General features: G+C 41.0%; 3 protein-coding genes across 10 annotated transcripts; 1 reads left to right on the top strand and 2 right to left on the bottom strand.

Annotated features, from left to right (window-relative positions):
* Positions 1-804: 804 nt before the first annotated feature.
* On the bottom strand, positions 805-11,073 carry LOC306783770 (OX-2 membrane glycoprotein). Of its 8 annotated transcripts, none has more exons than XR_013772311.1 (8): positions 10,887-11,073; positions 10,253-10,328; positions 9,794-10,123; positions 8,338-8,667; positions 5,144-5,428; positions 4,421-4,522; positions 2,851-2,950; positions 805-2,421 (listed from the first exon to the last, which is right to left on the bottom strand). XR_013772311.1 is itself a non-coding variant. In XM_079277573.1 (7 exons), coding segments are annotated over exons 1-7 (1,140 nt in total). In that variant the 5' UTR covers positions 10,892-11,073; the 3' UTR covers positions 806-2,413. The 8 variants fall into 8 exon arrangements, 1 of the variants encoding a protein (XP_079133699.1); XR_013772312.1 differs by having other exon boundaries at positions 10,253-10,325; XR_013772313.1 differs by having other exon boundaries at positions 10,253-10,366; positions 10,891-11,073.
* Positions 11,074-12,074: 1,001 nt separating this feature from the next.
* LOC306783279 (Golgi pH regulator) lies at positions 12,075-17,267 on the top strand. Its single transcript, XM_079276864.1, has 14 exons — positions 12,075-12,299; positions 12,611-12,670; positions 12,791-12,894; positions 12,986-13,092; positions 13,216-13,317; positions 13,458-13,578; positions 13,746-13,826; positions 13,910-14,019; positions 14,133-14,221; positions 15,549-15,641; positions 15,825-15,920; positions 16,239-16,328; positions 16,446-16,511; positions 16,607-17,267. Exons 1-14 carry the CDS (start codon positions 12,258-12,260, stop codon positions 16,811-16,813), a joined length of 1,368 nt encoding a protein of 455 aa, XP_079132990.1. The 5' UTR covers positions 12,075-12,257; the 3' UTR covers positions 16,814-17,267.
* A 470-nt stretch (positions 17,268-17,737) lies between these two features.
* On the bottom strand, positions 17,738-21,668 carry pdzk1 (PDZ domain containing 1; the record flags this gene model as incomplete). Its single annotated transcript, XM_079276700.1, has 7 exons — positions 17,738-17,782; positions 18,341-18,652; positions 18,726-18,944; positions 19,021-19,217; positions 19,296-19,646; positions 20,355-20,568; positions 21,462-21,668. 7 exons carry the CDS (start codon positions 21,666-21,668, stop codon positions 17,738-17,740), a joined length of 1,545 nt encoding a protein of 514 aa, XP_079132826.1.
* Positions 21,669-24,136: the final 2,468 nt, after the last annotated feature.

The raw sequence follows: 24,136 nt of genomic DNA, 5'->3' as shown, positions 1-24,136 counted from the left end.
GGGGGCCTTTCTAGTAGAGTTAATAAATAAGTGGATCAGTTGTGATTTATGATTTAAAAAAAAGATCTTTAAAAAACAGTGAGTGGGTAATGTGAAGTTAAATAACACATTTTTAGCTTTAAAAGTATCCTCTTTTCTCACACACATGAACTCGCCTGGTTGTAAGCAATGAAACATACCTTTCAGTAGAACAAAGGAGGTAAGAGTTGCATCTTAAAGGAATAGATTTCTAAACCATCTGAGTGTTGAATTGAACCTCTAAAAGTCATGCAGACACCCCCCCCCCCCCACACACACACACAAACATAATATCCCACCACAAACAAATATGTGATTTGATTGAGTGTGTGGTCCACAGTACTGCAGCTTAGAAAACCTTCTAAGCAGGAGAGCCAAATACTGTATATGTGATCCAAACTGTTATCATGTTTTTATTTTTAACAACCATGATATTGGGAGCTGATTGAGTTTTTCCCGTGCTTGAGTTAACATAACTAATAAAATCAAAAGAGAACTGCCATGCGCTGCAGGCTCAGTGAGTGAACGTGTGTGCTCAACGTGTGTGTATGTGTGTTTTATTTGCTCTGCGAGGTCCATCACCATCCATCTGGCTTTTGATGAAAAAGGCACCAAAAAATGAGCATCTGGCAGCAAGGTTTGGCACATCGGAAAATAATTTCATGTTTTTCTGAGAGGTACAAAGCTGAGCTGAAGAAGCTGTAAGAGTGGCAATGAAAGATTCTAATTTGATAAAGCTTCAAAAAAGTATACTTTTTAAATATTTTTATTTGTCTATTTGTTGCATTCACTACACATACACTTTACATCGTCGGTCACAATGCATCATTTCATATTTTCTTGACTGTAGTTGCTCTGCTACAGGGCCAGATACATTTCAATTTGTTTCCAACAAATGTTCTGAAACCACATTTCCACATCCATAATTATTCTAATGTATAAGCTCTGAGCTTATAATCAGTGTTGTGTGCATAGTGAAGCTAGGAATGCTGTCTAAAGTCTTGTTAATGGTGACCGATTCATATGCTTTGATATACAATAATATTTCAGCATAAAGCTTACATTGTATACTGTACAGATGCAAACATGATATAACCTAAAAGCTTCACTGTATTTTAGGCATTTAGGTGCCACTTTGATCCAGAGCAACGTACAAATGAGCATTTTGGCATTTAACCATCATCAAACCCCTAAGCCGATTCTCCACACCCCGACCTGTATGCTCTCACTCACATCTTCACACACACGAAGGCAGCAAGACATGCATTCCTTTCAGGGGCACCAAAAAGGTTTCAGTGTAGCTTCCTCAGGGAATTGATTCAAGCTACCTGACCGTGGAATTTAACCCCTAACCAATAACCACACACACACACACACAGACGTTGAAACATGTAGAAAAGTTTGCAATAGATATTACACAAACAAGACATAAGTCTGCAGCCCTCTTAGTTGAACAAGTGAAGACCTCACCCAGCTTTAACAATGTACAGAAGTGACGTAGGCCTTCGGCTGAGAAGTAAAACCTCAATGGTGAGCTTATACTTTCAATTAGCTTTGTTATTTAAAGGATAAAGCTCACCAGATTCTTTATGTTTCCTACTGAAAAAACAAATCCCATTAAAATACAGAAAAAGGTGTCCTCCACAATGCTAGTTTGTCAGGGGAACTACTGTAACTAAGATGTGAGCCTTTGATGAAATAATCATTTATTTAAGGCCCTGTATAGTTTTGAACAATTATTACTGAAACTGGGGTAAACATGACATTTGTTGGGGACTATTTTCAGCAGTATATTAATTACAGTGCCCATGTCCTCGTCATCGGTGCATCACGTAGCTCATAATGAGTTTTTGTTAACAGTTTTCGAACAACAATGCAGGGCCATGCTGTATCAGACTGTTACACAGACTATGGTTGTTACTGGAATCAATTCATTGTTGGTTTTAGTCTTTTCATAGGATTTGTTGAATCAGAAAAAATGTATTATCACCACACTTATCCTTTCAGGACCAGGTAAAAGACGGAGACAAACAGTGGGAAGTATTTAAAGGACAATATTGGACTTTAATTTGCCACAGAGTCACTCTGCTGTATGTTGTAGAGAGTGTGGCCATCGACTCAATCAGTTACAGAGCCAGAGAGAAAATGATTCCTTATTGACTTCATGTGAGGACAGCCTGGAGATTATATAAGAGTCGGGGGCAGAGGCAGAAGAGATACATCGTTGTACAGTTGGCGTTCATGAATAGGATTGTATTTGTCATCCTATGGATGTGTGTCAGAACATCTTCCCTTTGTACCAAGATGATGATGATGATGCAGGGAAACAATTCTGCAAAGGGTGACTCTGAGAAACACTGCCCCTTCTTTACAGCGTCTGGTCTCCTCTGAGAGATTAATCAGCTGAAAAGAAATACATGGAGAACAATGAGACAAATGGAAGAACGCATGATACTTTTTTTCTTTGAAAGTTCAGTGTTTTCTCATATTCTTGAGAATAGTTTCTCATACATTTTCAGAAAGAAAAATAAGATTTCAAATCCGACATGGTGCAGCTACGACAGCATGACAACGCTATTAATGAGGACCATCAAATTCAGATCCAAACCTGAAATCGTTTGACTGCTCTTTAAAAAATCACCAAGTGACATCACAGCTGCACATTCAGTAGCTATACACACTGGTACGGCAAACTATGACATCTCAGCTGTAGGATTATACAAAGCAACAATTGCATTGTGATGGTAACATTTTCTGAGCTAATACAATACATGATCTGGAGTGGTGAAGTCTGGATAACACAGTTATAGTTAAAGCATTTTAGCAAATTACGTTTCAACATGGAAGCCTTTCTCGGAGCAAGAGGCGGCAGTAGGAGACGGGTCCGACGGCACACCTCACATATGAGGAACGTCTCCTGTGTAAAAGTCTGCTGCAAGTAAAATAGAAATCAAGAAAGCCACACATAGATGTTATAAAGACGTTTGTTAACATTTGCATGTGTGGAAAAAAAATAGTGGAGTAATTGAGTAGAATCCAATCTAATGCCAACACTAAACGTCAGTTTTCTAATGTGCTGTAAAGGCTAGGTGGGCACCAGAGCTCATCACTCCAGATCCTGTCTCAGTTGTCCTGTCTAAGGCACCAGATTGAGCTCTGCTGATGTGCTGCCTGTGAACAGTGTTATTCTGTATCGCACTAATAATGCCATGGATCTTTTCCTTCCTGCAGATAGAAAACATTGATTGGACATGCGAATAAAGTGCAGACGGAGTGCAGGTAGAAAAAAAAGGTTAAGAAGGCAGTCATGTTCTCAGGAGTTAGATGATATAAACACGATACCATGTGAATGAGGAGCAATGTTGTTCGCTCCAGTTGACTTGAACGACCTCAGAAGAATGCTGTGTCTTTAACGCTGCAGCATTTTCACAAGCTATAGTTTGTTGTTTGGTTCGTCACAGCTTTTGGTTTTGTTGAAAACAGCCGCTTGTTGCAGCTAAAAGAGACTAAAAGGCTCTGCAGAGTTAATGAGAAATGGAGACCCACTGTTCATATAAAAAACATTGATTAATGCAGCTATAAAGTTTAGTTCATGCTGATATTATAGCAAGTTTCCAAATGTCTCCTTTAACACATCAGCAAATATTACTATTGTGAGGGTCGCATTGACGTTTGTCACTACGGTATTCTAATAACAGAAAATACAGCCTTAGAACAGGTTACAGAGCCTCTCTGGGGTCCTAAAAATGTGTTTTTATTGATCTTCAAATTACTTCTTAAGAGAATGATAGTTGTGAATCTGTAGACATTTTCCCAAACAAGCCAGGAGAGCGAGGTCAGCTTCAGGAAAGCTACAGCACTACACAAAAAGTGCCACAAAATCATTCCCAGCGTAGTCAATACCTCTGATCACCTGTCAGTTAACATAACGGGAAATAAATGAAGTTACAATCCTGTGCCCTTGTGTTAATTGTTCACTTATCTCCTGCTGTATGCCAAATACATGTCAACAAAGGTTGAGTATTCCGATATCAAAATATCTCCTTTCTCGTCCTGTAAAAGATGAAAATATTCTTGTCAACTCATCTGATTCTGGACGACTAGCTACCACATCCACCATATAAAACTGCTCCTGGCCATTAGCAAGTGGTTGGTTGTAGGTAACAAATTGTTTGCTGGTGTTTTTTGGTTGAGATGTAATCTATTAATCTCTCCCTCATTCTCCACCGCCTAATTTCTGAATGCAGTACAGTGTGAGTGGAGGCCCCATATTTTTGAGATTGACAAGAATTATATCCCCACTGTCCTCTCTGCACATCTCTATCTAAATGGCCTAAAGGGTGTGTAGATACAAGATGTTACACTTGGCAAGATCACTTGTTGGTGACAAATAGGATCTCACCTTCTTTGCGCAAGAAACACTTCCAAAGGCAGAAGCAGAGGGACATGACCAACAGGGCAGCCACCGTAGTGACAGAGATCAGGATGGTGAGAGCCGTCCCAACTAGGAGGGAGAAGAAAAGTGAAACGATCAGCAGTTTTATGATCTTCCATATTTCTACAGACTGCAGTGTGCAAAAGTCAGACCGCAGTCCTAATAGCTCCGAATGAATTGAATTTAACAAAGCAACAAATTGATCATCTTCGTCAGCTGTCAAACAAACATCACATCACATATACGTGACAAAGCATGTCTCCATGGAAAGGGCCAAAATAGAAAACCAAAACACTGTAAAACAAAAAAAACAAAGATTCAGTACAACGTAATACATTACACTCTAACTTTCTGGTGTTTATTTGGCAGTTCTCTGATCGGTACGGTGCTCTGTTCAATTTAATTTAGTGTGAGTATCAGTACAATGTGCAGATCTTTTTTCTGACTTTGGTTTTCAGATTGTTCTTTTTTTATCCAGCACCTGTCTAAGTTTTTTTGGGATGTGCACGCTATGTGTCCTTTACAGTCGCCAATGATCTCTGCTTTCTTTAGTGTTCTTAGGAAGTTTATTTTTCCAAATATATCTCATGTGATGAGGGCATCAATAACTGTGCCAGAACAAATAAAGAAACAATGCTTTATTGAGGTCAAGTATCTCATTGGAGCAACGGTTCACCGAGACCAACTCACTTTTAGTGTTCATGGATACAGCAATCGGTGACTCAAGCCCTTTGTGGTGGACCAAGCATTTGATGGACACGTCTTTCAGCAGCCCGGATCGGACAGTCAGCGTACTGATGACCAGAGTGGTCCCATCGCCCTGTGGGAGCTGTGTTGTCACAGGGGGGCCCATGGTGCGGTTATCCCTCTCCACATTCCACACTATCTCTGCTGGAGGCCGTGACACTGAGGTGCAGTTGGCTTCGATCACACCGGGAGAGGTGGTCTTGTAGCTCACCTGAGGTTTGGGCAGCACTGGGAGAAATACACAGAAAAAACTAGAACAATCACAACACACTGGCATACACAAACAAGCTCATACTGTGGTCGACGTATATGACACATATGAAATCCAGATTGTAGTTTAGTTTGTATTGTACATGTTCAAAGTGTCTTTGGGTAAATTGCTAAGATAATACCTGAGCAAAACCTTAAAGCCTTTGATCAGGTAGGAATGTGAATTCATGTACTCTTGAGTTCCATCAGTAAATCTCTGGCTGTTTTCAATTCTCTGTTCTCGCTCTGAAACTGAGCAAGGAATGTGAGGCACTGGAAACGAGAACATTTTTGTTGACAAGAATTACGTTCAGCCACAGATATTCAGCCCTCGTAGTTTCAGCGTCTTCTCGGAGTTCTAGTTGGTGAGCTTCACCCTCCATCGCTCTGGATCGCATCAGATTTCCACAACAGGAAAACATCTTCATAACAATCCAAAACCATAATGACCTGTGAGTGAGCACAAAGCTGGTGTGAAAGTTGGCTGTTTGCGAAAATGAAATTCCACAGACTTTCCTAACTATATTTCTCCCTATAAAGCTCCGTAAAGCTGCATATTATGTGGGTGATCATTTTCTGTAAGTTCATCACTATTTCTGTCTCACTTTGAAGAAACACATTTTATTTCAGTGACTTACTCCAGATGTAAATGTGCCTTTGAGATCATGTGCCTTTGCATGTTTTATCTACCGCTGTGTGTGGACAGCATGTGTGAGAGAGGGAGTAAAGGAGGGGGCGTCACATCATCCAGGGTGGGATGAGAGTGGAAGACTGTTGGCAGCCATACACAGCAAGAAAAAATACAAAACATTAATGCTAATCGTGCTTCACTACTGGAAACACCTACTGTACTGTACAGTTCAATTTCAAACAAAGGCGCAACTGTTTGTTGAGATAACTGTCAGAGAAAGGGAGCAGGAGAACATGAGCAAAGAGAGAGACAAAGCACAGAAGGGATCTCTGTCTGCTGCAAACACTGACACAGTCATGCATCCAGACCTCACTCCCTGCCTCCATCATTCTTTCGAATGCTCCATTCTTTACATGGACACACTCTTCTGTGTTTGTGTGTTAACAAACCAGCCGACAGCTTAGCCTTACTATATATCATGAAAACATTCAGCAGCTACAATCAGGAAGAAAAAACAAAAACATTCCTGTCGAAATCCAAAGGGGCACCTGTCTTTCCTGCAGACACAAAAGCCAAAATTGGGTCTCTTTGAATTCACGTGCATGTCTGACTCCATCATCCCGCACAAGCTCATGTCTTTCCAGCTCCCACATCTAACATAGTCACTCACTACTACACCTCTGCAAAAATGTGCATCTGAACAACTCTTAAAAAGAAAAAAATTGCAAGTGAGGTTAACATAAAAGTGACATTTTTGTGAAACAAAGCAACAAAGGAGATGACTGCAGTGAGAACAAAAGCATTGACAACAAATCAATTTATCTGCCCTGAATGTCAGCATTTAGCAGCATGGCTTTAGAGATGGAAATATGGGTCAGTCTGTTGGTCCAACACTTAAGTCCAGAATAAAATATGTCAATTTGATGGTTTGCCATGAGGTTTTGTGTGTAATTTGATACAGAAATTCAGTAAGACTTCTAATAACATTGTTGATCACTGGACAATTCATTTAGCACCACCAACAGGTCCATATCTTCAATCAAAGAATGCCTCAACAACAAACAAATGAACTCCCATCAGCCTGATATGTATTTTGTGAGTAAAGGATGGATTCTGTTCTTTTTTTGAAAAGCTAATATGAGGCTTCAGTAGTCTGAGTTAATCAGATAAAGTGGGTATCTGTCTGAGTTTTCACAGACAGTGTTTCCTTGCTGAACCACTGCAGAGGGATTTTGGTTTTCCGCAAAAGAAACACCGAGCTGAAAGGATTATTTCAACAGGCTTGTCCAGAAAGCTGCAGCTCGCCTGGTGTTCAATCGCCCCAAGTTCTCCCACACAACTTTCCTTCTCCGTTCTCTACACTGGCTCCCTGTAAGAGCTCGCATCCAGTGTAAGACTCTGGTGCTAGCCTACAGGGCAGTGAAAGGAACAGCTCCTTCCTATCTCCAGGCCATGGTCAAGCCCTACACCCCCGCCCGACCACTTCGCTCTGCTGCCCCGAGGCTCAGAGGTCCCTGCGGCCGATCGACCCGGTCACAGCTATTTTCTGTCCTGGCCCCTCAGTGGTGGCAGTCGCTGCCCATCTTTCGGCTGAAAAACTGAAAACTCACCTCTTCAAGACTTCTACTTAGCACTTATTGTATTCGTATTAGTTTGTTGCACTTATTGTATTAGTTTGTTTCTGCACTGTACTTATGCTCTGGTTTATGCTCGTAGATGCTTGTTTAAAAAAGGAGATGCACTTATGACTTCTGGTGACGAGTAGTTCTGTTGAATACCGATGTTGAATACACTTATTGTAAGTCGTTTTGGATAAAAGTGTCTGCTAAATGACTGTAATGTAATGTAATGTCATGTATTATTTGTTTCTAGTCTTTATGCTAAGCTAACCTAACCGGCTGCTGGCAGTAGCCTCATATTTACCGCACAAACACGAGAGGGGTATCAATCTTGTTCTTTAACTCTCTGCAAGAAAGCGAAAAATTAACCAAACTATCAAACGATTCTTTTAAAATGTCATTTTAGAAACGTATCCTTTAATCCAGCCTGATGACCTCATTCCTGCTCAATACAGTAAAGCGAAATCTCACTTTTTATAACACAAACATTGACTGATAGACAGTATGTACACTATATTGTACATAACCTGCTCTTTCCTCAAGTTTTCCTCACCTATTCGGCTTCTGTGTGGGCCATACTTTTACATAATGTAATATGATAATCATCAATAATGGGAGCTGTGTCAAAAGAAGTTTACCATATGTGACGAGGCAAACTGTGGACGTCTTCGGCCCGTCGAGATGTGTGTTGTACAGGCAGGTGTAGCAGCCCTCATCCTGGATAGCGACAGGCTGGATGGTGAGCTGACTCTCTGACAGGGAGGCACTCAGCCAGACTCTTCCCTGGAACGATGGCTCTATCATGGGGTCGCTCCGCTTTGCGAAGGAGGCCACCTCTGTGGAGTCACCTTGTGCAGACGTGTGTTTCCATATGATCTGTTGAACCTTCTCAGGCAAACCGTAGGAGCACGAGAGGGAGGCCTTCTTGCCGCTCACTGCTGTCTTGTTGCTTTCAACGGTGACTTGAGCTGGGAGTAAGAAAAGAGCCCACCATCCAGTGGTAGAATGATGGATGAGGAGAAAAGACAGAAGAAAAACAGGACAACAGGGGGACAGAGAGTGAAAAACAGGACAATATTCAGAAATACGAGGAGCCCAAACAGAAACCAGTCACTGGAATCTGCAACAGCTGTTTCTGCTTAGAAAGATGAGCCCTCCTTCTCTTCCACTGCTGCACTGCTCTTTATTAATATGGCCGACTGAGCCTCTGAGAGGTTAGGGGGGGGGGGTTACATATTTCTCAGTAAATCCCCAGAGCGGATTGATATTGAGGTTGTAGGGAGGAGTAACTGTCTCTGGAGTCTTCTGGAGTATTGGTTTTGTTTCATTTTAAAGGGCGGGGGCAAGGGGCAGACTTCCAATATCAGCGATGCTACTTTCACGTAACATTGTTTAAAATGTAATTACGAGCAGCAGAGAGGGAAAAACTGTTTGCGTCAGCCACCAATTTGTAATTCACACCCGAACTGACGATAACTTCCATAGAGCTGTCAACAAACTGTTAGCAAAGTGGCTGCACATCTATATTACTAACACTAATACAATAGATGCATCTGGTTTAAAAGAAATATAATTCCTCAAACTCATAAACAAATGGATGTGAATGACACTGATGCCTGTATCAAACAGAGGCCAGATCTCATTCGGGTGTCCGATTCTGGATAATTGAGCTCCTCGATATATCTCAGTCTCCCTTCTGTGTGTCACCGTGATCATTACTCATCCTGGCCTCACATGGATGCTTCTCCCACCTGGTTCAAGAACGTCACAACCATGTCACAATAGCAGAGACACTTGGGCCAAAAAAGACCTCATGTTTCATCGAAAGCTGTCCTCTCAGGGTTGAATAAATGTCAGAGACCCGCATGTTGATTTTGCTTCATCCCTGCATTTCTAGCTCTCTAACAGGCCAGCATGTCGTAACAGTACATGGTTTTAAACCTTGGCACTGGAGAACCAAGAACCTATACACTGATACTCATTTTAAATTGCTCTCAATATAGGCACCAACAAGATTAGACATTCATCTTGTCTAAACTGTAACTAATTGCGTCCTTGTTCACAAAATGTGTGGTCATTACAGGTCTTACTCACAGGTAACAGTGAGGCACGTCTGTCCCTGCTTTGAACCGGAAGGATGCATGTCAAAGATGCAGGTGTAGCAGCCTTCGTCACGGAAACCCACCCTGCGGATGGTGATGGCTGAGGTGTCTTTTGGCGAGGAGGCGAGCTCCACGTACTGCTGTCCGCTCACACTGTCTTTGTTGCCGGGTTGGTAGCTCAGCAGGGTCTGGTTTTGGACATCCAGCCAACGCACCTGCCTCAGAGACTCACCTCGTTCCCTCAAGACGCTGCAAGTGAGAGTGAAGGGCTTCTCCACTGGAGCTTCTAAACGCGCTGGTGCTGTTACCCTGCCTGAAACACCTACCAAAATAAAAACAACAACATTATAATATGGATAAAAAAAACCTACATAATATTATGTATGTACTTTGGTGTGACACGAGTTCTCGATGTCAGTTGTTCGATGCATTTTCATCATGGCAGACTCACCCTGTAGTCTTCCCACCATCAGGAGGATTAAACACACCTGCACACCTTTCCTACAGGAGGCCTGGATCATCATCTTCTTCATCACTCATTTAACAGGGAGGAGAAAGAGCGGTACTGAGAATGTCACAAGTAACAGTCAGCCCAACATGAACTCAAACGCTCCTTTAAATTATATAACTGGTGGTCACAGTGATACAGGAAGAACTTTGAAGAGTCCGATTTTTCCTATACTCCGAGAGAGAATTCAGCTCATGAGTTCACTAGATACTGTTACATTACATACATACATTACATTGCATAAAACCATGCAGAAAACTATTCAGTGGGAGGCAATGCAATGCAAAAGAAGTCCTCATGTGCTATACCAATATATTTCAAGATGCAATACAAAGCTATTCATATGAGAAATAGATCAGAAATAAATTATCCTTGGGTGTCAGAGCTCTTTAAAATTTGAACAGATTTGTTTTCTGCCACATCACTGACTAAGTTAAACTTGCAATGGACATAAAAGTATTGTAGTCAAATAACATCACAGATATACAGCAATTACACAAAGGTTCCACTATTTTTGATTTAGGCTATATTTTCTATTCCGTGTCACATACATTATGACATGAATTATGACACTCACCTACTTGTCCTAATGCAAAAGGTAAAAGCCAACGGTTGAAGATGTTCTACCTCTGCAACATCTTGTACATCCTTATAACCCAGCAGTCTTTCGAAACATCACTCCAGACCAAGCGAGAAACTATTTTTACTCCTCCGTGTGTTTTCTATTCTGCGCCCCTTCAGCACAATGAACACCAGCCGGTGGCAGCTCCAAGCCTCCAGTTCTCTGGATGCAGTGGAGTTTATGAGTGCGGCCAAAGCCACCGCGCAGTTTGGATTAAACAGCGCCCTCCAGTGTCACTTTTTATATTGTTTTGTGATACAGGTGGAGATTTCAATTATTTGATCCACTATTAATGCTTTTACGCTTTAAAAAGTTACAATTGAGTAATTGTTCTATTAATTAGGATTTCATTGTGGCCCATGTATGCGATGACAGAAATAGCCTACCACAGGAGAAAATTGTTAATTTGCCCTGCAACTTTCACTTCCAACTCATCTCTATTGTCCGGAGATAAATCATCAATAAAAATAAATAAACGCATACAAATGTTTAATTTACGTGCATCCACAATGTTGATACAATTTAATTGTAGAATCATTTATGTAAAAATATCAAAGTAAACGTATTTGCAGTAGTCCAGTTTATAGATTCAAGTATCAAACAGTACTCGTTGTGAAGAGTGCACTGTCTAGAAGAGTAAGGATGAAGCAATAATTACAGAAACAATAATCACGTGAAGTAAACAAACCAAATCTTTTCTAACTTTGGCAGAAACTGTTGTGTTCATGAGGGACTCACACGCTCAAATATAGAGGTGGATTGAGAAAATAACAATACATTTATGGACATTTAAAGACAAAAAACCCGATTATTATCATCGTTATTATAATTATTACTATTAGTAAAAGTATAGGCAACTTGTTCTTGGTTGTGGGGAAAAGTAGCAGTTTTGTCGCCCTCTGTAGGCAAACACGGTAAATACTACAGCGTAACAAAGGTCCTCAGAACGTTAATGAAAGTAACGTTAACCAAGTTCATGATTTACTATCAATCAAAAATGCTTTTAAAAATGTTTCAAGGTTCATGAATCATCGTATTACATCGTACATCGTATCATGCGATTTTCTTTTCTTTTTTTGAGACGTCTCAGTTGTGCGACGGAAGTGTATTTTATCGGACTCATTTTGATGACGTAACAACATGGGCTACCGTAGTAATTTGACAGCTGAACAACAAATGCTCTTAAAATGAGCTCATTAGTGACATAAACATTTGAATCCCGACTTTTTTTTTACACATTAGCATGAATTATAACTGTCCTCTACCCTGCTACACCTGAACGGTCAGTTTATTTCGCGGACTAAAGGCTGTTTTACAGATATCACCATGTCGTTCCTGGTGGACTCAGTCATCATGTTCACCTCACAGGTAACGTTGATAGTGAGTTATTAATAAAGTCGACACATCGCAACGTGTGCTATTTTCACTGAACTAGTTCATACAGCGCCAGCTAACGTATTAAAATAGTATCTACTCAACGTTGAACTTCAACGTCCTGTAGACATGGTGTGTCTATCTAAATTAATTTCATAATATGACACACTTTACTCAATATCGAGATTAACATCTTCCCACGTCAGCATAACAGCAGTTTATGTGGATTCAACTGGAAATAACTTTTTATTGTGTTTCTTCATGGACCACATCTTTCTCCAAATAACTAATTTATTCCAACACAGGTGCTGTTCTTTGGGTTTGGCTGGTTATTCTTTATGCGGCGGCTGTTTAAAGATTATGAGGTACAGTGTTATTAAACACAAGTGCATTTCCACCTGGTTATCTCCAATAGAGCTGTAGGCCTCATCAAGCACTGGACGTCCTCTCTACTAACTGTAAACTGCTTTTGTGTTTGTTGACAGGTGCGACAGTATGTCGTCCAGGTGGTTTTCTCCATCACTTTTGCTTTTTCCTGCACCATGTTTGAGCTCATCATCTTTGAGATCCTGGGTGCCTTAAGTAGCAAGTGAGTACATGTTCTGTGGACTATAACTCTGTTGTATTGCTGCTTCCTTGCAGATGAATAATTTTCAATTGTTGTCTTGTCTTTGCCACAGCTCTAGGTATTTTCACTGGAAGCTGAATCTGTATGTGATTCTGCTGGTCTTAATCTTCGTGGTGCCTTTCTACATCGGATACTTTGTTGTCAGCAACATACGCCTGTGTAAGTATAGCTGTTTAGCCGGGTATTGAAAAGAAAATGCTAAAAATGTATTACGCAATTTTTGACGGTTGTAATTTCACACATTATGTCACAGAAAGCTGTTTTCTTTGTGTCTGTGTGTAGTACAGAGACAGAAGCTTCTGTTCGCTTGTATGGTGTGGTTTACCTTCATGTATTTCTTCTGGAAGTTGGGAGACCCATTCCCCATCCTGAGTCCAAAACATGGTCAGTGTGCATTGGTCTCCTCTCTGCGCACCTTTACGCCTCGTTTCTTGTTCCTCATACTTTGTAGAGGCCTTCGTCTGTAAAGGTGGTTGATAGCCAAGTGAAACACTGTTGGCAGTCTGTTGTTGTCTTTTCCCCAGGCATCCTGTCCATTGAGCAGCTCATCAGTCGTGTTGGTGTGATCGGAGTCACCCTCATGGCTTTGTTGTCTGGGTTTGGTGCGGTCAACTGTCCCTACACATACATGTCCTATTTCCTCAGGTAAGCTGTGGGTTTTCTCTCAGGTTACCTTCAGCAGCCGCATCACACAGCTTGTTAATCTCAGTCTGTTTATATGCGTCAGACATTATTGTCGGGAATGACATATTGTTGTTTTCATGACGCATGCGGCCATTGCTTTGATGCTTCCTGCTTGGTTCTTTTCAAAGGAATGTAACAGAAAGTGACATCCTTGCTCTGGAGAGGCGGCTGCTCCAGACTATGGACATGATTGTCAGCAAGAAGAAACGGTGAATACAAAGTATTACTTATCTTGTTGATGGAATGAATACAACAAATTATCTGACTACTGCAATTTGTTCTCTGTGTGTAGAATTGCCATGACGAGGAGGCAGATGTACCAGCGTGGGGAAGACCAGAACAAACAGACAGGATTCTGGGGCATGATCAAGAGTGTTACCTCTACTCAAACAGGCAGCGAAAGTATCCTTTATACTTATATGGACTATGATTTCCAAATGTCTGTTACCAGATAACTGTGTACTAATTGTTTACAGTGTTTGTAGTGGATGTCAGCCTTAACTTATTCCCTCCAGACCTATTTCTGATCCAGCAGGAGGTTGATGCTCTAGAGGAGCTGAGTCGGCAACTCTTTCTTGAGACTGTGGATCTGCAAGCCACTAAGGTAACACACGTGCATGCACACACACACACACACACACACAAGGCCGCGCAAGCACACTGTGCTCCACTTAACTATGAAGAAACAGAGTGAATAAAAAAGAAAAATACAGAAGAACATGCAGGCAAAAATGCAGGTGGAAATGCAAAAACAATGCACACTGCCTGCTCAGCACCAATCAGCAGACAGACACAGTTAGAGACTTGCTAGTGGACATTATAAAGCATATGTATTTGATGTTTTTTTTATATAAAAGAGTATATAGCAGCTAAAGAGCCAGATATTTCCTTCAGGAGTTGGTGGAGAAAAAACAAAAAAGGAGTTACTATTGGACTTACATTCAGCAGTAAGACACAAACAGGATCCAAAGGAATGATAATGTTGCTCCATAACTGCTGGGTGTGTAAATAAGTAACTCTTTGCTGACGCATATCAACATTGTGTTGTCCCAACTCTCAAGTGATCAAACACAGGTTAAGTATGCTTTAATGACTATTTTATGACTCTGTAAACCAAAGGCTCAAAGTATAATCTGTGGTGCAGTTTCTTTGACGACCGAGGACCGTCAACAAAGAGTCATCTCCCAAAACACATTCTTAATTGCGGCTATCAGTTTGGAGCTTTATCAGCTTCTAATCTGTGTACAGGCGTGGATGCTAGTTTGTGTTCCCTGCCATTATATACACCAATTTATAAAGTTGTTAGCTTACAATTAAGTATTATCACATCCATAACACACACATCTACAGTAATGTCTCACTGGAGTCGTAGTTCTGTGCACCTGATGAATGTTCGTCCAGTGTTTACTGGACTTGGAGTTAAGTAGCGGGGCTAAGACTCAATCGTACAGTAAACGTGCTGTAAAACAATTCGCTAAAAGCTCTGTAGAGCTGCAATCTTAATTCTCTTTCATTCTAGTTTTGCTGATTTTTGCTGGTTCAACCACACTAAACCTAAACGTTGGTTCTATTAAACATAAAACAACTTTACTTAAACATCTGTCACATAAATACAAATCAGTTTCTATAAAAGATGTCAAGAGTCAGGTTTATTACTATATATCCTCACATGCAGGATAACATCACAGGACCTTGTAAACAAACAGCTTTTGATGGCGTACTGCCAGGTCTGCTCTTGACTTATCACATGGTTCAATCAGATCAGATAAAGAATGATTCTGCAGATGCCCACATGTGAACTGACATTTGCACTGGGGCCAGGCTATGGTACCTGCTGACATTACATACACACACTTCTATCTACACACACCTTTTCCGACATGCGATAAATGATTACTTAATGCTTTACCACCACCTTTCCTTATCTTTAGGAGCGAATTGAGTACTCGAAGACATTCCAGGGAAAGTACTTCAATTTCCTCGGCTACTTCTTTTCCATCTATTGTGTTTGGAAAATCTTCATGGTGAGAACATTCGCACTTATATTCTGGCTTTGTGTCTTTCCCTCACCTCACACATAGATTCTGTGAGTGCTACGGCCCAATTAGATAATCACATGTTGTTGTGTTTTTCTTATTGTTTGAGGTGCAGTTAAAAGAAAAGTACCTTTTGTGTCTTTTTCAAAATGCCCCTTCTATCCACCATAGGCCACAATAAACATTGTGTTTGATCGAGTTGGAAAGACGGATCCAGTGACGCGGGGTATTGAAATTACAGTCAACTACTTGGGCATCCAGTTTGATGTAAGACACACACACACACACACACACCTGCAGTAATAGTCACATGTTTCACTGCATGATCTGTAAAGATAATTGCCAGCACATTGTCGTCTCTCTTGCTGCTTTCTCTGCTGCGTACCTGATCATGATCGCATTCAATCTTTTCCCACGTAGTTAATTATTTAATTGCGTTATAACTAACACTCTCAGAATATGGCAGTAAGTTTACATTTAAATAGATACACGATGAATGATTGACAGTTGTCATCTTCCTTTCCTACTCCCAATTAAAACATGTTTTGCTTTGTTTTTCATTTATTCTCTTTCGCCGCTTCTCAGGTCAAGTTTTGGTCCCAACACATCGCTTTCATCTTGGTGGGGATAATAATCGTCACCTCCATTCGTGGCTTACTCATCACCCTCACTAAGGTAAAACTATCACATGATACTTGTTGAAATGGCTACAGATCTATAATAAATGTGATATTTTCTTTGAAATGATGCTGTTCAACCACCGGTTTAATGCTCCTTGTTGTTTTTTTTTAGTTCTTCTATGCAATATCAAGCAGCAAGTCGTCTAATGTCATCGTGCTCGTCCTCGCTCAGATCATGGTGAGTGTGTTGCTTTATAGTTATCTTGTAACACAGAGCACAGCCTCCAAACAACAGATAAAGCAACACCTTCTCCGCCTGTCTCACTCCACCAGGGGATGTATTTTGTATCGTCCGTGTTGCTGATGCGTATGAGCATGCCGCTGGAGTATCGCTCCATCGTGACGGAGGTTCTGGGAGAGCTGCAGTTCAACTTCTACCACCGTTGGTTTGACGTCATCTTCCTGGTCAGCGCCTTGTCCAGCATCCTCTTCCTTTATCTCGCCCACAAACAGGCACCAGAGAAACAAATGGCCTTCTGATGCCCTACATCCCCCCCCTCCCCCCCCGGATTTGACTACTGACCCTTGGGTGACTTTGAATCTTGACATCCAGAGATCAGTTGTTGTTTTTTTTAATATGTGGGAGATAATTATATCGAATGCCTGTTCCTGAATCAGGAATGGCTGATTGTTGGATGCAAGTGATGGGGAACTGTTGGAGCACATTAGCAAAACACTTTGAAAGTGGACTTTCTTGAGTTGAAATATTTGCAGAACAGACATTACTATTAGTAATTTCATTTTACCTGCAAATGCAAAGACTTAAATGATTATTATTTCGTCCAGAACGATCTTCTGGAGCTGTACTGTTCACAGCAAATCAGTGCTTCACTGCTAATGAAGTGTGAAAGGACGATACGAGGAAAAGATCAAGATGGCATTCATGATCTCCACCCTGAAGCAAAATATGTCAGTTAATTGTGAATAAAACCAAATACTCATAAAGTAAGCTTGTTTCAGATAGTATGTTTTCATTTTTTGTTGTTAGTTGAAATTGTCATTGATTTAATTTCCTTTTAGAACATTGAATGAAGGCAGCAGTCTTTGCACAGAGAAAAACAGACATGAAAGGTCACAGTATGTACTGGTGATAATAACAGCTGAAGCTCTTAAGCTTTGGTAGATGTTTTACGTTGCTCAGATCATTAAGTAGAGCTACTATTTTCATCAAAGGAAGACAAAAGTATTCACGAAAAGTATTCTCAGCCTTTAATCATGCAAATATCCTGCCAGATATTGTCAGTACATTTCAAAAGTCTTGACTGTCCTTTTGTTTCTGCATCTCTTGTCTCCTGTGATGTCGATTGGATGATTGAAGCCTACACAGCTGATTGTTGAGTAAATGATGGATCAACATTAGATTGACAAAGGCCAAATCGGAGAGCGGGTCCTTTCGGTGATTTTTCAGAGTCTCTCATCTGCACTTTCTTCAGATGAAGATGATGGCGTCTAGAAGACAGAGGGCAAACAAAATCACAATTATTTTACACAGTTTACATTTTTTTTTCTCTATGAAGGGTTGTCGTTGAAAAGATAGAAAAGAACTGACATGACATGAAACGGCACAAAACAAACCACTGCTAACACTCATGGGGAGTCTCGTATGTTTTGCAGGTATTTATTCATAAACCAAAGTACTGAACCGATTCAAAGTGTGACCTGAAGATGGCGCTAATGAAATCTCTAGCAATCACCAAAGTTGTTCCAATTCATATTTAGGGGAACATAAATGTCTGTATGGAATTTCGTGGCAATCCATCCAATAGTTGACAAGACATTTCACTCAAAACCATAAATGATTACCTCATGGTGTTGCTGGTGATTGGTCACTAGGACTCATTGTTTGCGGAACATCAATGTCTGTCCAAAACATCCCTCCAATAGTTGTTGAGATATTTCAGTCTGGACCACAGAGGTGGACAGACCGACAAACCCGACATTGCCATCCCTGGAGCCGCACAGCTAGTGAAATATATCACCTGTGAGGCTTTACAAAGCACCACTCACCCTCTCTCTTGCTGCTTCAGTTGGGGTTTCAGGTCTGGCCTTCTCGTGTCTCTCTTCCTCTGGAGTGTCTGCAGTGTGGACCTGAGCATAAGATGTTTCTCCGAGCAGCAGGCGTGTGATGGTCACTCCTTTAGCTTGGAGTTGGTCATAGACGCTTTCGTTAGCCACCAGCAGCTCCAGAGAGTTGCCACTGCTGCGGATCATCTCCACCACCTCATCATGGCTGCTCCGCTCCACGTTCACCCCGTTGACCTCCACCACAATGTCGTCATCCTCCAGATCCGCCCTGTCGGCCACTCCACCTTTAACCACCTGAAACAAAGTGTTTTGTCACCAGTTTGATATGAAAATGATGAAATGCTGGAGATTTCTGTACTTCCTATACCTCCTTGATGTGATTTCCAGACACCCCCTGGATGCCATTTAGGTGAAAGCCATAGCCAGTTGAGGCCTTTTCCATCTTACACAGTTTGGGCTTGAGCTCCTCCTTCCTACTCTGAACGGGTGTGGATTGTTTGACAGGAGCAGGTAAATTGAGGGCCTCTCTGTAACTGGGCGGTGAGCTGGAAACCTCCTCCAAGAAGACTATAGGAGACACTTGGCCCTGTGAGGGACACAACGATGACATTTAGATGGTCTGCAGTCTATTGTTGAAGTTTGACAGTGGCACTCTGACTCACTTGCTGATACATTTGGTCCGTGTCTTTGTCCACCACTAGGAGGCAGCATTTGTTTCCACTCTGCATGATCTTGTCCACCACCTGCTCATGGCTGCATCTGTCCACCTCCTTACCGTACACAGCTACTAGTCTGTCCATTTCCTTCACACCTGCTTTGTCTGCTGGGCTGCCTCTGTCTAAGTCCTTGATGAAGTGGCCTGCGTGGAGTCAACGAGCACACTGTTAAAGCACAGCCTTCTCTCTGCATTAAAATACCAGTTGTTTGTGATATTTACATATGGCATTGCCTGTTTGGTGCTTCTTCTCCTCCTTGAGCAGGAAGCCATAGCCATCAGGTCCTTTGGTCAATTGGATGATGCGAGGCTTGCGTGGGAGATACTTGGCAGTGGCTAACGATGCTCTTATCTTCATATGCTTGTTCTGGAAGTACCTGTCTGTTTCCTCGTCAACCAGCAGGAACATGATGCTGCTGCCGCCAGCCAGTTTGATCTTGTCCACTACTTGATCGTGTGTGGAGCCTTCTACGTTCTCCCCGTTAAACTCCACCAGGCGGTCGTGGACACTGACCCCAGCCCTGTCAGCCACACCTCCTCTGGTCACCTCTGTCATGAACAAACCCTGCTCACCTAGAGAAGATGTTATAGCAGATATGAAAGCTATGCAAAGATTAAATGGACTCATACAAATAGTAATAGCCTACTTTATAGATTAGTTATAAGCCATTAATAACAACATTATTTGGTGGCCAGGTTGTGCAAATCACTTTGGCTTGTTTTCATTTTCCTTGGATATGTCACTTGCTTTTAATGTAGGGTTTTCTGGCAGAAAGCCATTTCTGACTGAAACCCCGCCCCTTTTTTCCTCTAGCCAATATAATCACAAACAGCAAATGACGTGCTGTTTTGACTTTCACCACAAGTCCTACAAGCTTGCTTCATTCGTATGTATTTAAGTTATTGATATGTTATACATATCAATCAAAATGCTTCCTCAATGGACACGCTAAAGATCTAAATGCATTACAACAAAGAGTCATTCTGGAGGAGCATCTGAACTAACTTTCACAATCTGGCAAACCCAGAAGTTATTCTAATTACGGACTTGTTCCTGATGGATAAAGAATTACAAAAGTTTTTTTTTAACCAATAATAAAGCCAATGTAGTAGTTACAATTTCTCCTACATTTTCTCTTTCATCGTATAATCTACACACATGGGTAGATTAATTAAACAGGTTTAATTGTATGTCGTTATTTAGTGCTTTTTAAAGCACTCTTTCATTCTTTTCATCATATGCCCAAAATTGACATTCCTTAACCCGTCTCGTCATCTCACCTTTGACTGAGCGAATGGAAAACCCATAGCCTGAGCTGGACTTAACCAGGTAGCAGAGTTTGGGCTTTAGAGCCGGTTTGGCCCCACCGTTGGCAACTGGTGTGCTCTGAGGGTCGGACAGGTTCACTCCCGTTGCTTTGGCTTGCTCGTAGGAAGCTTCATCCAGGATGTGAAATGTGACCGATGCTCCACTGTTTCTGATCATGTCCACCACCTGTCCCGGGGGAACACATACACAGCAGAAGTGTTTTCATAACGATGCCTGTAACAGTACAATTCAATCATCCTATGGAGCCTCAAAACTGACAAAATGTACTCCAACATATAACAGAATACACAATACACTCATAATACTAGTTTAATGAGTAAAGTTGTGTTTAAGCAGGAATATAAAGCATTTTACTATTTATTTGACCTCTAATCAGTTCGTTAAAAAAGCAACAATCTCTTCATTTCTTTACTTTATCACCAATCAGATGAATTGATTAAGACTCCTCTTCTATCTAAATGTCACTAGCTTGTTAATTTTTCGACTCCTTACTTCCTCTTTTATTTTGCGTCTTGACACACATTTAATTGTTTGTGTGTTATATACTCTCCGCATACAACATTCATGAAATTCCTCACCACTCTCACAGTAACTAAAACATCTTAGCAGCAGCAATCTAATGCTGACGCCACTTTGAAGTTGACAGACACCATACTTCTATCTTCACATCATCTTCAAGGGTCTCTTATCTTCATCAAGGACTACAATGGACATCCTGTGTGTGATTTATTGCATCTTCTCATAATGTTAAATATACTAAGCTCAAAAGGTTTAGGTGGTAAGCTGCTATAATGGGTATTCCCATGTCGTTATCACATTAGCAGCATGGAATTAGAAATGGCATATTGACCATCAATCAAGTACACTTTATTTGTATAGCCCCTTTAATTAATGCAGGCTAGTGCATTTCAAAGTGCTTCACAGATGACTGATGAAAGTATTACATTTCGTATTTCACTCCAAATGAATAAGCTTCTACATCTTATCATCTTTGGGGCTCCATATCTCAGAGTTCTGATTGATTTAATTGCACTGCGGTAATTCCACATCCTACTTACGTCTGAATGTGACAGCCCATCAACAAATGTTCCATTGACCCGCAGGATGCGGTCTCCGTCTTTCATGCCAGCCAGTTCAGCTGGACCGCCCATTTCCAGGCAGCGGACCAGGTGACCGGCCACAGCATACTCCACCCTCAAGTAGAAGCCAAACGAATGACCCGGCCTCTTGGTTAGAGAAATCACCTTCGGCTTGTACCCGGCCATGTCCTAACATGGAAGAGAGGGTCAATAATATACACACACACAATCAAAAATGATATCTTGTAATGCCCTTTATGACACAAGCTGCTGTCTTTGTCTCCAAATATTATCAATTGCAAAATCAAAGTGATGACAAAGGAAATATTCTCAGCATATGATGTAGTCTACAGACATTTTGAGGCTGTGATATGCAAACATAAACGAGGGACATACAAACATACAGTAAAGTGCTATTTTGAAGTTACAGAACCCTTCAGTAAAGGAGTATATCTGCAGTTATTTGATTTATTTATTTCCTTAGCAATCTGTCCTGTCTCCCCCCTTTTGCTGTCACTCTTTTAACTGTCATTTAACAGCAGATAACCCTGGACCTGAAGAAGCAATAGAAGTGCTGATAACTTCAGATGCAAAGTTAATCTTCCATGTCAGCACTCTAGTGGCAGTTAATTGTTAACAGCAGGCACAGCTGACTGTGGTGACGACTCTCCGTTATGAAGACAGTTTGGACTTTGAATGCACAGTGAGGGATTTCTCTGTAGCCCTTTAGTTAGACTGGCATTTCCATGTGGGAAGGTTGTAAAGTGTGTGTGTGTCCTACTGGCTAACATAGTTATTGTAGGATACTGTGTGTTCTGTTAGTCACGCAGCTTTTCCTGTGTCGTAACCACCGTGTACTGACAAGTCAAACAGACCTAGCAAATATAAGATCCCAATAATTAGTGGTTTGGAGTCGGTGTGCAGTTGTTGTTTTTTTTAGTTAATACTGTTTTCCAACAGCTTTGCACTTCCATGTGATGTGCAGCACAATGACAAAATGACGCTCCAATTACAGTTCATGCCATTTTATCAAACCTTGAAATCCCTGATTTTCCCATTATTTTTTTATTTATTTACTTGAAACAAACAAACAAGATGGCCCTACTATACAGGAACAGTGTAACGCATGTCGTCAATTCTACATCTACTTTCCCGACACTGAACTGAAGCTAGTTGATGCCTACATTGAGTGCAATATTCAAAGCCAAGACAGTTTTTATGACAAATACCTGTACTTAGATGTACGATGAAAAAAAATGTTCACAGATTTCACTTAAATTCTGCCATATTGAGTGTTTTTGAAAACATTGGAATCTGCACTAGAATTTAAAGTAACAGTTTGTGGTTAAGCATGCCCAGAAGAGGGCACTTTGTATAGATTATAAAGTTAATAGATCTAGTATCAGAATTACACTTGAAACAAAACAAACATACCTCAAATTAACTATATTGCCTTCATAAAAGCCTCTCATCTATTATTTTTATATTGACGAAGAATTTATACTGTACTGCATGTTTGTGGTTTCAAATCTTTTTGTCTTGTGTGACCCCTTAAAACGAAGCAATGTCTACCTGCGACTCCTTATCATGTTTGTGACCAACTCAACCAAAAACTGAACTTTCACTTTGTTTCACTTAGTTTCAGAGGCCTAAAGTGGTACAAATGTCAGTAAATCTTTTTTTCTCTTTTTTTCAATCAACAAACAAACAACAATAAATGTTTTTTGCTTTGTTTCTAATGTCATAACTCTTCAGATTTGGATTAAGGTCTGGAATTGGCCTTTGAAAACATTCTGCTCTATGTGTTAAATAATGTGAACATGAATTCCAGGGACACAGTATGGTGGAAGGTTTAAAAATTAAACTCACCAGCTCGTCTCTGCTCAGTGTCCCAGTCGTCAGGAGGAGCTCACCTGTCACTGCTTGGCTGTTAGCTAATGTGTCTTCAACCTGTGCTCCCCCCCCCCCCCCCCCCCCCCTCCGTCTCTCTGCAGGGACTTTGACGTGCCAAAGGTGAGCCTAAAGGGTGAGTTATTTAACAGCGCCTCGTGTCAGGAATGTCTCAGGAGGCGATGGCCCTGTGCAATCTGTGCTCAGAAATGAAGATGGAACCAGGAAGCAGTCATCTGTTTGGTGGTCAAAGGTTCACCACGCAGATGGCAATAAGCAAGGAATCGTTATGGTTTGTATACATTACGGTCAGCACTGCATTAAGGGAAATGCATCATGGGTACCAATTTGTATTGATCTCATTTCTATCAAGGTTTTTATTTGTGGAACAAAAATCTGTTTAAATACACTGCATTGCTTGGCAGTATCGCGTTACTCTGAAGCTATAAGCTAAAACAATATAATTTGGGTGTTCATATTGCACCAACAACTCTACTTTCTTAGTAGTAAAACTAACTTTCAAATAAATGAAATGATGGTATATAAAGACAGAAAAACATCATCTGTCAGTTTATGTTTTCTTTTTACTCTCATCTACCGTGGATAACGCTTTTGGTTCCTTCTATACGTTATATTTTGACACCTGTACACAGTTGCCAATTTATTAGGTACACCTAACTAAATTCGACACTAATTCAACAGCCCTTTACCTTCACGAAGGTTGTAAATTGCAGGTTTTGCTCAACTGTTTAAGGGAGGTGATC

The sequence above is a fragment of the Melanostigma gelatinosum genome (assembly GCF_949748355.1).
Source record: "Melanostigma gelatinosum genome assembly, chromosome: 10".
In the NCBI taxonomy this organism is placed as follows: Eukaryota; Metazoa; Chordata; class Actinopteri; order Perciformes; family Zoarcidae; genus Melanostigma; species Melanostigma gelatinosum.
The sequence above is the reverse complement of the archived record's forward strand: the minus strand, read 5'-3'. Positions and strand labels throughout refer to the sequence as shown.